A 15,857-nucleotide genomic window follows, 5' to 3' on the forward strand; every position below is an offset into this window, starting at 1 on the left:
AGGGAAGGAACCCCTATTTTTACAGCTGAAGAAAGACTAAGAGGAATAATGTGGCTTGCTCAAACTCACTAAGCAAATACTTTAATGTCTCCTAACTTATATGTAATCTCTTATTTTTATATACATGTCTACATATTTTACATTAAAATACTGAATATGATAGGCATTCAAATTACTCTTGTAATGACATATAATTCTTTATAGAGAGAAGAAAAAATTGAGTATTATCAATCAAGAAAGGAAGGGATAAAACTTGAAAAAAAATTCATTTTTGCTTAGTTCTCCTAAAATTTCCAAGTTCTTCCTAAATAAGTAAAATTTACAGAATTGTATATTCCTTTGGTTCTTGAGTAAGAAGACCATATTAGATAAGAGTGGATTCAGTGAGACAAGATCACCAGGTAGAATGATATTTATTGTGTAGCAATATAGTATATAGTATAGTATATAAAATAGTATAAGTGTAGCAACTCCCCAAAGTCAAGCCAAGATGCTGAGTTTTCCTTTGATCTGACTATGTTCTTCTAAAATGAAAAAGAAGTTTCACTTATCCTCCAGTCTGTAGGGCTGTGAGAGATAGACCTAAACAGATCTGAGCCAGGAGGAAAAATAAAATACTAAAGATTCTGAAAATATTGATCTCATGGATAAATGAAAAAAAAAATGTTAAGACTTCCTCAAAAATGCCCCTTTAGAGAAGTGGCAACTATCCTATACAAAGTATGCAATTTATTTACTTTTGGATCTTTAAAGTCCCCCTGTTGACCTGCTATTCTTTTATTGGGTGCTTATGATGAAGCATGTAGATCTGCTAACATTTGCCACCACTGCTATAATGTAAAGAATGAGCTTTCTTTCCCTCCAGCTGTGAACCCAGATGGTGCTTTTCCTGGAAAGCTACAGGAAGCAGCATCAGCATGCACTTCAGGTAGGGAGATGACATCACCCCCTCACAAAAGCATTACCTCACCTCCTAAGCCAAGGAATGAGTCACCCAGAGAGTCAGCTGAAATCTCTTGGTAGAGAAAATGTAGGTTACAGAGATGCATTTTATACATTCCACTGAGCTGTCAGATGGTAAGTAGCTATTTGTTCCAATTCACTGCTCAGCAATACGTCCCCTAATTGTTGAGTGATTTGCTTTTCTCATTAGTCATATTTTTAAATGTTAATATCTGCTGTTTTGTCCAAAAAAAGGAGAATGCACTCTCACTTTTTTTTCTTCCTATAAAAATTAAAATTCGCCACATTGGTCAGAAACACAGATGCAAACATCCAATCAGAAAACTCTCTCTGAACTGTCACTGGGTAGCTAAGGGAAGTATTTCACCCTCTATTTCTGAGTAAATCAAAAAGCAGAATTATGTTACTAGGGAAATTCAGCATCTCCGTTCTGGTTTCAGCAAAGGGGAGCTAGCGCTGGAGTCAGTACTCCAAAGTACAGATGGAACCAAGGACACCAAGGGAAGACACAAAGAAAGCAAGGACCGGTCAGCTATCAGAAGACAAGTGACCACCACTAAACAGAAATACAAAATACAAACTTCACCTGAATGAGAACATGGAATTCCCCCATCTGCCTGTTTTTCCCTCTCTTCCAGTAGGAAGAACACCGTCTTGCCTTTGAACTCTGACAAGTATTCTGACAACAACAATCTGCAAAAGCAGTGCTCAGACAGGCAGTATCCTTGACTGTCCCAAAGAGTCTTCAACCCCAGAGTGACTGTGGATTTATCTGGCATGAAAACAGAATGCTGAGGTACAGCAGGCTCTCCAGGGCTGGCCCCATCTTCCCTCCTTTCTCTTGGCTCACTTCACAGCAGAGTTGGAAGGCTCCTGCCTCCCTCACCCAGCCCCTCTTTTCCTTTGGGGTTCATGTAATTCATCTCTGCCACCCAATCCAACTCCTGGATGCTCTTGTGTATAGAACTTCTTCCTTGCTTAAGGAGGTTGGCATCTGGCCCACAATTTTTTCTGCTTCCCAACTCCTGCTCCATATGAGGAGACTCCTACCCACACAGTGACTTGGCCTCCAATTCCCCAACCCCTCAGCTCCCCAACCTACTCTGAACTAAGAACCTAAGATCCCCCATGAACTGCTTCCCCACTCTACCTCAGCCACACAAGCTGGTCAGACAGACCCCTGATCTTGATTTTCCCACAAATGACCTGCCTTCATTTCATGTCCAAGAATTCTCTGACCAGAGCACTCCATTTCCTACTTCCCCGCAGCCCTACTCTTCAGCCACCCAGCAATCTCCACCCCCTTGTGTCCCCAGGGTCTCTCCCAGACTGTGTCCCCTGCACTCACCTCTCCCTCCTTTCCCCCCATCTTGACCCTGGGGTGAACCAGTTCTATGCTGTTCTTCTCTCTCATTCTATCACCTCTAACCCCAGCGAGCCTTGACTTTGAATCGCTGCTCTACTTGTGTTCTCCCTTACACTCGGACTGCTGAACGAGCTGAAGAAAAAGCTCCTGCCAGTTCTGATCAAATCCACTACAAATGTGGGTTACCCCGCCTCAGCCGGGCCCCTGCTGCTCTCTCCGGCCTCCTCAGCTTCCACTCTACACCGAGCTCTTCCCATCCTTCCCATGGTTCTCAGACCCCCCCCCCCCCCCATGGCTTTCCTTCCGCTCAGCCCACTCTGCCGGCCGAGCAACCAGGCCACTAGCCATGAGTTCCCTCTTCCTCATCCCCCATCACTCAGATGATTTCGGTCTCTGGCTCCTCGCCTCCTTCACCCCTTGTCTCACAGGAAGAGGTGACCTTGCTCCTTACCAAGGCTAACCCCTCGACCTGCTCGGGGGTCCCATGCCATCCGTCTCCCCTAGCAGATTGCTGCCTTAGTCATCCCCACACCATCTCTCTTGGTCCAAGGGCTCCTCCCCTCCTGCCTATAAACATGTCCATGTCTTCTCTATCCCCAAACTCCTCAGCTGATCCTTCCATCCTGCTATCACTAACTCTTCTGCCCTTAGTCTATGCTCAACCCCCAAAGCAGAACGTTTTCTCTCTTAAAAGACCAGAAGCAAGGGTGACTCATTAATTAGCCCATAAGCCTACATCAACATGAATGAGAACATTATGCATTTCAAACAATTATCTCTGCCTTCTCTGTGGTTAATAAGCAGGCAGATAGGGTAACTGACAAATTGTACATCGAAATCCTTTTCTCGAAGGCCAGTCACACCAATTTCTTATTTGGCAGTGCACACACTTAAACTAAATTAGTTTGGTTCTCAGCATCCTATTCTGCAATAAGCCAAAACTTTTTCCAGAGGGCCAATAAAGACAGAATTAAATCAAAGCAATGTTTCACTTCAATAATTAGTAGAAAAATTTATATTTTAATGTACTTAACATCTGGGGGAGGAGGTGGGGGGGTAAGAGGTGAAAAAATGGAACAAGAGGTTTGGCAATTGTTAATGCTGTAAAGTTACCCATGCATATATCCTGTAAATAAAAGGCTATTAACTTAAAAAAAAAAAAAAAACAATAATTAGTAGAAAGACAATTACTTACATGTCCATCTAAATGTAGCCCCAAGAGATGATTGACACTCATTTTTCAAGACAGAGAAGTTGCAATGGTAGTAGTGATAGCCAAGTACAAATTAACTTAATTTCTTCTGATTCAGATAAACATACTACCAAAAGTAATTCAGTTTATTTTTAAAGTTAACTGTTTAATGTACCAAATTAACACAGCAACTAAAAATATCCTGTACTTGTAGAACATCACAAGTGTCTTTTTGAGACTTATTGAATTTCAATTTACAAGTACAGAAATAATAGCAAACAGCTAACATTTCTATAGCTCCTCCTAAGTGCCAGGAACTGTGTGCTCAGCACTTTACCTACATTATCTCATTTGATCCTCACCACAACCCTCCAAAGCATATGCTATAATTGTGTCCATTTTACAGTTGAGGACACTGACAGGACTTTCAGAGGTGTGACTTGCCTAGGATCACACAGTCAGGAAGTGTCTGGGCCAGATTTGAAATCAGGCCTTCCTGACCCCGGGTCCAGATATCCTCTGTGCCTCAGACTGCTTCAATTCTGTCCAATTTGGAGTGTTTTTATCCTGGACAGAACTATGTCACTTTGTGGGATCTCTCCAAAAGCCTTCAGAAACCACTCAGTCCAGCTTTATCTTATAGAGATGAGTTTGAGGAGGGACTTGCACACCCCAACACCCCGACTGCATCACAGGCTCCCCTGATCCCACAGCCATTCATTTCTCCACAATTTAAACAAATTTACTACGAGTGCAAAACACGATCATGACATCAGCCAATAACTGAGTTAATTTTTCCAACATGATAAGACCTATTGATTTATAAATTATTTATCTACTATCTACAGGGAAAGAGTAAATTTAGCTATGCAGTAATTAAAGTAGGGAGCAAAATAACTTAAAATTTCCTAAAAACCTATGGTTATGGGAAAAAAAATACAGACATCTTATGATAAATCCTTTCTAGAGTATTCATGAGCTCTGATAATTTAAGCACATTATTATTAGCTAGCCAGCTTGGCCTTGTGGATAGAGAGCCGGCCTTCAGGTCGGGAGGACTTGAGGTCATACTCCATCTCTGACTCAGACTAGCCAAGTGACCCTGGGCAGGTGGCTTCCCCTTGCAGGCTCCCAGTAAATTCTCTCAGACTCATTACAAAGCTCTAACCTGCATTAGCAAGGGAAGGGCCTCCCTGGGAGTTCCTTACACAGATGAACTTACAGATTACATCAATATCAATCAATTCATTAATTAATGACACTAAGTGCGTACAGAAAATCTTTTAAAAGGTTCTTCGAAAACCAACAGCCCTGTCATTTCCTATTTGATTTGGAGACTTAGGAGGAGGAAGAGCATCTGAATCCCGTTTTTGCCCTCCCCAATCGGAAACAAACTCGCGTCTCACTGGGATGAGCTGTCCCTGAATTAAATCAAAACCCCCAACAAATGCTACCTATGGTCCTAAAATCTAAGGGGCTTGGTCCTGTTCCTGTTTTAATAATCAGAAAAACCCTCTGCATTCTAACAAAGGGATAAATAAATGGCGAGTTTTCTGTTAGGGGGAAAATGATGTGGCTCCACTTCAGCAAGTCTGCCCAATGGGAGGTCATTCTTCTTTACACCCCAGTCAGTGGCTGACATAACCCACTGCCTATGAACCACACCATGCAAGACCAAGTGATCTCTTCACCAAGAAGCAGCACGGCCTCAGTGGAGGATAGCCTTAGAGTCACAAGAACCTAGGGTCCCTTCTGGTATCACAAGGGGTATGATTCTGGGAAAGTCCTTTAATCTCTGAGCCTCAATTTCCTAAGCTATAAAATGGTGACAGCAGATACTACTTCACAGGGTTGAGAAGCAGATCCAATTAACTAATATATGCAAAACATTCAGCAAAGCTTAAATGTTACATAAATACCAGTCACCACAGTTATTGCCACCAAAAGGGACAAAGCATGCTAGATCATCTATTATATTTCATCTGAATTAAGCTACCTTAGTGTGGCTAGTGGAAAGAGTACAGGGCTGGAGTCAGAGAAAACTCAGATCTGAGTTCAAATCCAGCCTCAGACACTTACTAGCTCTTTGACTTTATTTGCCTTAGTTTCCTGGAGCTGCAGAAAGAAATGACAAACCCCTCCAGTATCTTTACCAAGAAAACTCTAAATGGGATCACGAAGAGTCAGACACACAACTGAACACTAAAAAAGTAAATCCAGGTTAAGAGGAAAAGCCAGGCCAATCAGAACTGTTTTTCCAAATAATTATCTTCCCACAGCATACATTTCAACTTCATTCATTCAACAACATTCAAACATCAGGCAATAGAACATATGTTCTGTAACAGAAGATCCCATGTGTAACAGAACATATGGCCTATAATAGAATATTCACATACGACAGAACCATCAATCTCTTATTCTCTATTGTTTTTCACCAACATTATCAAGCAAGGGTCACAGCAAAGTAAGAACACACTTTTGTACCCACTTTACAGCTGGGTCAGCTGGGGATGAACACTCCAGGTAAGCACAATGCTGCCTCTGGCAGCAGGACAGCAGAGGGCACCTCTCTACAGCACCTGTTCAGGAGTTTGATACACTGACTGTCAAAAAACTTTTCTAATCAAAATCTTTGAGAGGAAACCACCATCACTGCTTTACTTCTTCCTTTCTAAGTCTTCCCATTCTATAAGAAAGTACACACATGATCCCACCACACCTGCTCCTTCTCTTGATATTCTTCAGCCTTCTCATCCCAGGGTCCTCATGAAGCTACCATAGGAGACTCCTGGGGAGACCGTCAAAAAGTCATTACAAAGCACATAACATAAATTTATTTCCATTCAGCAGGTATTTATGAGTGTTTATAAAGTGCAAGACACATAAATAGGAAATAACAATAAATTAATCATAATGCGGGATAGGAAAAAAGGCACAAGAAAGAAATATAGTGATACGAAAGCTCTAAGAAAATGAACAATTATTTCCAACTGCAGATGACCAGAGTAAACTTCTTGGAGCATATGTTATTTAATTTAGGCCTTAAAGAATAGGTAAGACTTTAATGAGAAGTTGAAGAAAAAGCAGAAAGGAGCAAAAGGATATTTCAGGTACAGGGAGCAGATGAGAACAAATTTGGCAGTCGGAATGTAGTGAGAAGTAAAATAATAAAGTAGTTGAATCTGGCTGAGGTAAAGTGCACATGGAGGGGCATTATTAGGCAACAAGGCTGGAAATCCAGGGAAATCCCTAAATGCCTGAACAGTGGGGAAGATAGCCTGAATAAGTCACAAATAACTCGCTGTCACCAGAAGTCCATAAGTGCTAGATATCAGTAGGGCTGTCAATGGATTGGCAGGGCACATAACTCAGATTTAGAGAAATATTTTAAGATTTTACAAAATATTTTTCTCAAACAACTCCCTGAACTTGATCAGACAATTATTACTACCTTTTAAGGACTAAGTGACCAATCCATTGTCATACATCTAGTAAGCCTCTGAGCCAAGATATAAACTTGGGGCCTCCCAATTTCATGTCTATTGTTCAATGATGATTTTGCTGAGGCTGATGAGGTTAGTTGGGATGTGATTCCTTGCAATCCAACGCAGGAAGGCAAAATTCTTTCTGAGCTTTCAAAGTTCTGGTCAGACCAGAAATGGCTGTAGGTGACAATGGCCTTTTCATTCATTTAAATAAGGAAAAATAGTGAAAAGCTATGCTCTCCATACACCTCCATTCTATGCATTCAAAGTATGTATTTGTGATCATGCTGATCTTTGTAGATGTTAACTAAGAGCATTAAATGTCAAGACTTAAATGATAACGAATAAGTAAAAGCAGCTTTTTCTCTGTGGCCCCTCCAGCTGGAAAATGAGATAAAGGTGTCCAAGGGTCTCAGAAATTAAAAGGGAACACAGGGAAGAACAGTAAAAAGAGAAACCTCTTCAGCAAGTTAGAAACAATAAGATCACTTTTTTGAGGTGACTGGTCCAGGAATGAATGACTCCTAGACTGGACTGTGAGGAACAAATGGGGAATAAAAATGGGAACTGCTGTATCCTGGAATGGTCAGTGGCATCACAGCTAAACCCCATGGAGACCAGAACAAAGTGAAACTCGCAAAAGAATAAATACTTCCTGGGTAACAGGTAAAAATATAGACCAGGAAAGAAGTAAACCCAGATCATTGATTGGACCTTTATGCAAAGAAAGGAAGCTTTCATTAAATAGAATTTAAATTCATTGTAAAGTGCTTAACAAACCTTAAAATATAACAAAATTTGAGCTAGTGTTATTATTATTATTATTACTATTAAACTTTTACACATTCACATAGCTCTAAAATTAGTTTTACTGAACTCAACAAGCACAGATGCTAGATTGGGAAAAATCTCAGTCGCCATTTTGTCCAGCCAGTATCTGACCGAGAATCTCTTCTAACCTCCATTGTTCATCTCAGTATTCCCATTGTGAGATCCTTTCCCGAGTCTCTCTTAAAAACCCGTACTATGAAGAACTGGACAGGGAAGCCCTGCCACCTCAAGGTCATAGGCAGGGGCTTGAATTCCTTTGGGGGGGTGTGTGGCAACAAAGATAGGGAATCTACCATGTTATTACAGTCAACTTATTACTTTCAGATTTTTTTTCATTTTTACTTCTTGCAGGACAGAATATAAAAATCCACATTATCCAAACGATTACCTCAGGACTCATTCTCCATCTGGACAAAAGTTTGATATAGTCCTTTAAAGTAAGGGAATCTCTTGCTACATAAGTTGGTATGTGGGGACCTTTCCTAAAAGCAAAAACTCCCCACGTTCTATACATTCTATTGTGAGAGCAGAATGGTGGATCTAAAACAGATTACATAAATCAGAGATGGTGAGACAAAGGAGGACGGGGAAGATGCAATTTTATTTTAGCAGAAGTAGTTAATCTAGGTGCATTTGAAAGTGAGCTACTGAACATGCAGTTTTTCCTATAGAACTACACATATGCACAAGTATGTTGGTGATAGGGGGCAGGTGGGGTCCACTCCGAGTTCATGCAAACAAACAGCTCAGCTTCCTTTCTAGGCACATTCTTCGTTTGCAAACATAAACATGCTTTGCATCACTCTGTAACGTTACCTCAGGTGAACAGCAGCTTACAGTCTTCTAGCAGGGGCAAAGTCCTATGTTTGCTGATCATCTCTTAAGTCTCGCTTAAAGGAAAACCAAACACAACCCCAGGAAGCCCAAATAAAATCAGATTTAGTTGTAATTAATTTGCATATAGCATCTGAAAATCTTAATGCACTTTACAATCAAAATGTGTGAAGTTAACATAGTTAACACTGAAAAAGCATACCCAACGTGAGCCTTGGTCCCCAGGAAATTTTGCACAGCTTCCCACCCACTTTACAGCTATAAATTAGAATACACACAAGAAATACAGGGAGTATGTTCTGTATGACATTCTCCCCAGGGGAAACCGTCTGGCTTGTTTTCTGGAGAAAAAAGTGAAGTCGTATCCCAAATCCTGTTCCACTGGGCTGTGTGAAGATGGTGGCTTTCTAATGACTGGGAATCATCCATGGCCAGGATCGGTATCAGTGAGACACGGGTTCAAGGACTAAATGAGACAGGTACTAGCTGTGGTCCGCAGGCAAGTCATTTAACCTCTCGCTGTTACACACAGCCCTCCGGCTCTACCATCGCTACCAATCTGGATTGCTGAGGAAGTTTCCACATACAGAGTTCCCTGTCCTGATGGAGTCACAGATCCAGCCAAAGCCTCCTTGCCTACCTCCCCTCCCCCACCCTGGTCTATAAATTACAAGTATACAAGTTATTTCCAGAGTTTTGTTATCTGTAGATTGTCTTTACTCTTCACTTTTTATCAGTCAAGAAACTTCAAAAATTTGGGAGTGAAATCAAGTATGAGAAAACTGAAATTACCCCTAAATCTGGGCATAGAAATTATTTCAGGAAGACCAAAAGACCCTCTCTTTGGGAGCAGAGGCACAGGAGCCAACAGAAGGAATTATAAGCATAAGAGCTATTACTTGCTCCTCTTCACTCCCTACTTTCATTTTATATGGACAATAACATAGATCAGGAGAGTGACTGACTGATTTAAACAAAGAAAGGTGTTCCCAGAGACATTCAAAGATTTGTTCAAGAAAAAGTATATGGATTAAAACTCAGTCCTTCTGAAAGAAAAATAGATTCTTCTGAAATGGCATTGTAGGGAGTAAAGAGAGGCCTGTAAAATAATAGAGAAATATCTATAAGGTTTTAAAACATGGACTTCCAACCAATAAAACTCAAGAGTTTTGTTGTCCTAATGCAGACGTGATTCTTAGAAGCCCTGAGATAACCCTAATAAGCTGCATATGCATTGGAAAAAAAAAAACTAGACCAAAATGTTATAGAAAAAAAAAGTCTTACCTCTGGTTTGCTGAGGCTGGATGACACCAGGGAACCAGACCCTACATCTAAATCCCATTGTTTTCTACCACGATTGTCAGGATCCAAGGCAGCGATTCGTCCATCCAATGTACTGATAATCACCAGTGATCTATAATTTTAAAAATAAGCCACTAGTCAAAATTTAAAGAATTATCAAGAAAACATTTAATACATAAAAACATTCAATCCTAGCAAGTCCATTTAGAGATAGGAAACAAGAATCTTTGAAGGGAGATGAGGGCAGCAACATGGTCATTTTTAATATTAAGACAGAATTACCAACACAAGTGCTAAAGGTCTATGATCCAGATGGGCCTACAATCAACACAGACCCAGGATCAAGCCAGGCATTCATGGCCTAGAACCATTATGAGCTAGAATCAAGACAGGTATTCATGGCCTGAAATTAAATTAGGGACTTAGATAGGCATTTAGGAAAAGGAGAAGTAAATTTTTTTTTCTTTCACCTTTTTCTGATTAGTTTGCAAGTTACAAGTTTGCCTTGTATTCATTTGTTACAAAAACTACATATTCAACCACCAAAACAAAAAATGATTTGGGCAAATATTCCACTTATATCCTTTTCTAAAATACAATATTTTCAAGAACAAATTCAACAAATCCACACTTTTCAAAGATTTCATAGACTGTAGTTCAAAAAATAATTCCCTTTTAAAAGATTTATTTTGAACCTGAAGTCCAAATAAAACAGGCATTTTCATATATATAAATAACACAGAAAAGAGGATTGTATTTAAAATTTTCTTTCTCTATTATGTTGTTTTCTATTTAAATATATAAGTTCAACATGTAAGTTTCAAAGTTGTCCCTTGTCTGTGAAAAGCTAATTCTCCATGCAAGAGAGAATTTTTTTGTTGAGGCAATTGGAGTTAAATGACTTGTTCAGGGCCACTCAGCTAAGAAATGTTAAGTGTCTGAGGCCAGATTTGAACTCAGGTCCTCCTGACTTCAGGGCTGGTGCTCTAGCCACTGTGCCACCCAGCTGCCCCAAGAGGTTAATTTTCTACAAAACATCTTTTAATTTCTGAAAAATATAAACTTCACCAATAATAGGCAAATAAATAATAGAACTTATTATTAATCAGTGAAGAATAACAACAAAAATTCCCTCCATGATCTCAATACACCTTCCTAAAAAATAGATCAAGTAAATTAATATTTAGATTTTTAAAAGATCTTCAAGACTTCAACTTTTAGAAAATGATTCTTTCCACTTCAGAAACAGGAAGGCAGTTTAGTCCCAACTAACAATATTAACCCTCCAAACCAATCAAAGGAGGCAGTTTTGTAACATCAACTCAATTTTATTTCATTCAGCATACTACAGATCCATTATTTTCCTACCATTTCACTGACTGGAGCAGAATACCTATGGCAAACTGAAATGCTGAACTGCAATTTACTGGAATTATGGCATTATTTTTTTACAGTGAAAAAAGCACAAGATTTTGGCAGTCAAAAATTTATCAATCTCAAGAGATCACCCTCACACATAAACATGTCAATTCTCTTTATATATATAAGTACATGTTTTTATGATGATTTGGGGTTTAATATCTCAAATCAAGAGCAGTAATTGTTACCAACTTCCACTAAAAACCTGCTCTGGGTGTGGTTGAATAAAAAATTATAGCATGATTTTCCAATCAGTTAAATCATTTTATACTATATGCCTAGGTATAACTGAGTATTTTTTTAAAGAAATCTTTTTTTTATCTTTTATTACCTAATTTAACTAAGGTTTGTAGGAATTTAAGTAAAGAAGCTAGCTTCCTAAAGTAGGATCACTATGACCAAAAATCCTAGTCTCTCTTTGGCTATAAACTTTCATTTAACCCTTCTACTTTTTGCTTATGATTTACTGGGAAATATTTCCATTTGACTTGCAAAGTTCCCCACTTCTTTCTTATCCTTATGAAAAGCAAAGAGAAAAAATCCACAGAACAAAATTTTTACTGGGCTAACAGTTGTTTTATTTTCCTAATCTTCATATTCCAAACATTTTCCCTCATAAAGTTGGAGGAGTTACTTTTTCTTTAGAAATTAAGACCTGTTTCATAGATGCTCTGGATTCTCTTACCTCAAACTAATGAATGTAGGTCTAATTAAGTACCAACCCCCCCCCAACCAAAACAACAACAAACAAACCCAATGTTTATTACATTTTAAAAAATTAATTCTTGAAAAAGTCAAGAAAAAGCTTTTTGTTATTATTTAAAACCTCTTAAAAACTTAAATTAAGTCAAGTTCTCAACCACAACCTTCTATTTCTACAAAGTTACCAGATACAGTTTTCCAACTAATAAAGTGAGGAAAATAAAAGTGTGTTTTATAAATCTAATCAGAATGGGCAAATAAAAAGTCAAACTAAGAAACTGCAAGTTCTTTGAAACATATTCAATATAGTATTATGTATTCCTGGGCAACTTAAGCATTTTGTGCTCTAGGGGGCAGGCAACTCTCTAAAACTCACTATCAGTCACTAAAAAAGCCCTGCCTTGATAGAAAGAGATTTCTTATGTGGAAGTCTCTAGCCAATGAAATCTGGACTTTTACAATGATGAAATTACACTCTTACCCTATATTTTTGTGTATTTCTGTCTTAATTCTAGACTAACTAGAATAACCAGATAGTTTTTTTTACAAAAAAAAAAAAAATTTAAATCTCAGCACTGGCAGACCATCTTAGACATAAGCATGACACAGAACCAGAACCATAGCCCCACATGCTCTGGCCAGCAGCCAGCCCAACCTTTGTAAATAATACCTGGCTGCTAGAACCCAAATACTAGCCTGATTTTTTTGGGGGGAAAGGGGAGGGTACAGGCACTATTAGCCAACTGCTCCATCCAAACAACATTCAGCATTCTCCTTCAAATATCACCAGAGGTACACCTGGAGAACAAAGATGAATCAGCTAAAGGCAAACTACAACAAAGTTCAATTAACTGGCTATTTGGATAGCAGTAACCTTAATCTTAATCAGTGCCACTGAATTCCTTTCTTTTTTTTTTTTTTTTTAATTTATTTTATTAAAGCTTTTTATTGACAAAACATATGCATAGGTAATTTTTCAACATTGACTTGCAAAACTTCTGTTCCAAATTTTTCCTTCCTTCCCACCACCCCCTCCCTTAGATGGCAGGTAGTTCAATACATGTTAAATATGCTAAATATATATATTAAATCCAACATATGTATACATATTTATTCAGGTATCTTGCTGCACAAGAAAAATCGGATTAGAAAGAAAAAAAGCCTGAGAAGGAAAACAAAAATAGAAGCAAACAATAACAGAAAGAGTGAGAATGCTATGTTGTGGTCCATACTCAGGTCCCATCGTCTTCTCTCTGGGTGTAAATGGCTCTCTTCGTCACTGGACAATTGGAACTGGTTTGGATCCTTTCATTGTTGAAGAAAGCCACATCCATCAGAGTTGATCATTATATAGTACTGTTGTTGAAGTGTATAATGGTCTCCTGGTTCTGCTCAACTCAGCATCAGTTCATGTAGGTCTCCCCAGGCCTCTCTGAAATCATCCTGCTGGTCGTTTCTTACACAACAATAGTATTCTATAGAATTCATATACCACAATTTATTCAGCCATTGTCCAGCTGATGGATATCCACTCAGTTTCTAGTTTCTTGCCACTACAAAAAGGGCTGCTGCAAACATTTTTAGTGCTACTGAATTTCTACCAAATCCAATTAAATTTCACAAACATTACATGCTCCAGTTGGATTCTTCTAGGGCACTTCATGTGATTCTTTTCTTTGACCCACTAACTCTACCATATATCAGGCCCCTTGAGTACTTGAAATACCCTCCACTCCAGTAGATTATAATTCCATTAAGAACGAGGTTAATTTTTTTTTCATTTTTGTAGTCCCTGAACAGAGCAGAATGTCTCATACAATGCTCCCTAAATAAAATTATTTTATTTTCAAGGTAACTGATGAATGAAATGAAAGAAAAGTATTTCTACGAGCTGCCCTCAATTAGAGGCACCAGTATCTAGAATATTAGATATTAGATTTGAATATCATCATAGACCCAAATGGAGCTGGCAGGTGTTATGGGCAGTCAGTAACATCAACTAGAGTGGATTTACCCAAGGGATATGAAAAGTGCCTGCTGTTTGGACTGCAGTGGCAAGACTAGCCCCTCAAGTCCCTCATCTCAAGGAGCTGATTCCCAAAGTGAAAAGGTGGAGGCAAACAGGGGAGAGTACCTGCAGAATCCTAGGCCAGGAACAAGACAAACCCCTGAACCTAAGCTGATGGTGCCTCATGTTGTCAATCTGGAAATGGCTGAACCTCTGAAGAATCAAGTCCAAGGGTGCCTGGGCTCAATAGCGAGAGGGCAGAACAGGAGAAAGAAGCCTCATTCCAATGACCACCTGTACACAAGGGTCAAAGACTCGGCTTTCAGGAGATGGGTGGTCAGAAAGGTGGCAGGCCAGGCTAAGAGCTGGAAGGAAGGTCAGAGGAAACACTGTAGCTGATGGGCTCCAAGGAAGACAGGGACAGGGCTCCAGTAGAGCCCCAGCACCCACAAAGTGGAGAAGCTCATCAGCAGGTGGGGGGGCAGTATGGGAGCAACAGGCATCAGCACAGAGAGAAGCCAGCTCCATGACAAGGAGGCACAAACCCCCTCAAGGACCCAAGTGTGAGGGTGTAATGCTGAGCTGCACACTATAGTGGGTCTGGATGCCCCAGACTGTTCTTGCTCAGAGAGCACAGAGAAGAGTGTCCAAGGCAGCCCGTGGGCCTGAGAGTGCAAAGACCAAGCCTTCCTTGCATGGCCCCGGCCAATCACGCAGCCTGTCCAGACCTGTTTCCTCATCTGTAAAACCAAAGTGTTTCGTTCAATGACCTTCTGAAGTCTCTTTTGAGTTTTAAAATCGCCTGTGACTTTGACTTCTTATTAGCTAAATAAGCCATTCAATTCAATTCATTCTTCTTAGTCTTCACTACAAGAAATAGCTCTCTGGGAGGAGAAGAAAGGGAAAAATACCTTGAAAAATGAAGATGATATAGGAATAAAAATGCAAAGAAAAATTTGTTCTAAAATATTCAATTCCAAGAATTGGAATAGAGGGAAAATGAGGGGATGCTCATCAGTAGGGAAATGGCTGAATAAGCTGTGTATATGAATGTAATGGAACACTACTGTGCTCTAAGAAATGATGAGCAAGCAGATTTCAGAAAAACCTGGAAAGATTTACATAAACTGCTGCCAAGTGAAGTAAGAAGAACCAGGAAAACTTTGTGCACAGTATCAGCAACTCTGTGCAATGATCAACTATCACTGACATAGCTCTCAGCAATACAATGATCCAAGATAAGTCCAAAAGACTCATGATGGAAAATGCTTACCATATCCAGAAAAAGAACTAATGGAGACTAAATGCAGATTGAAGCATATCATTTTCACTTTTTTTTTTTTCATGGTTTAATCCTTTTGCATATAGTTTTATATAATTTAACTAATGTTCAAACAAGAGCCAGGGCCCTGCTTAATGACATTTAGATTGGTTTTGCATTTAATGCAACAGGCTTTCTCTAAATATCTACCAACTACAGGTACCATGTCTTGACTTGCCCATGAGTTGGATTCAAGTGAAGCAGAGTTGCACAAAGTCATCAGGCCTTTCTTTCTCTTCTAGAGTCCCGAAGTTCAGGGGCAAGACAAAAGACAAGACAACTGGCGATGGCCTGGGATGCAGTGATAACCCTGAGTCTTCCGTATCTGACCAAGCTCCCTTGTGGCTGTTGGGGCAAAATATTCTGATCCACCACTGTCCTAAGGGAAGTCTTCACATGCTTAGGGCAGACATCTCCCCAAAATTATTACA

General features: G+C 39.5%; 1 protein-coding gene across 2 annotated transcripts in view; it reads right to left on the minus strand.

The window, feature by feature from the left end:
• Nucleotides 1-15,857, minus strand: part of EIF2AK3 (eukaryotic translation initiation factor 2 alpha kinase 3) — a 96,804-nt gene that overhangs the window by 41,692 nt on the left and 39,255 nt on the right. For both annotated transcript variants that reach the window (XM_031957118.1, XM_023495259.2), the window contains one exon: nt 9,959-10,088. Coding sequence is in view for 1 of the 2 variants with exons in the window: in XM_023495259.2 (XP_023351027.2) it covers nt 9,959-10,088 (130 nt within the window). In the remaining variant the exon portion in view is untranslated. The remainder of the gene's footprint in view (nt 1-9,958; nt 10,089-15,857) is intronic.

The sequence above is a fragment of the Sarcophilus harrisii genome, chromosome 2 (assembly GCF_902635505.1).
Source record: "Sarcophilus harrisii chromosome 2, mSarHar1.11, whole genome shotgun sequence".
NCBI lineage: Eukaryota > Metazoa > Chordata > Mammalia > Dasyuromorphia > Dasyuridae > Sarcophilus > Sarcophilus harrisii.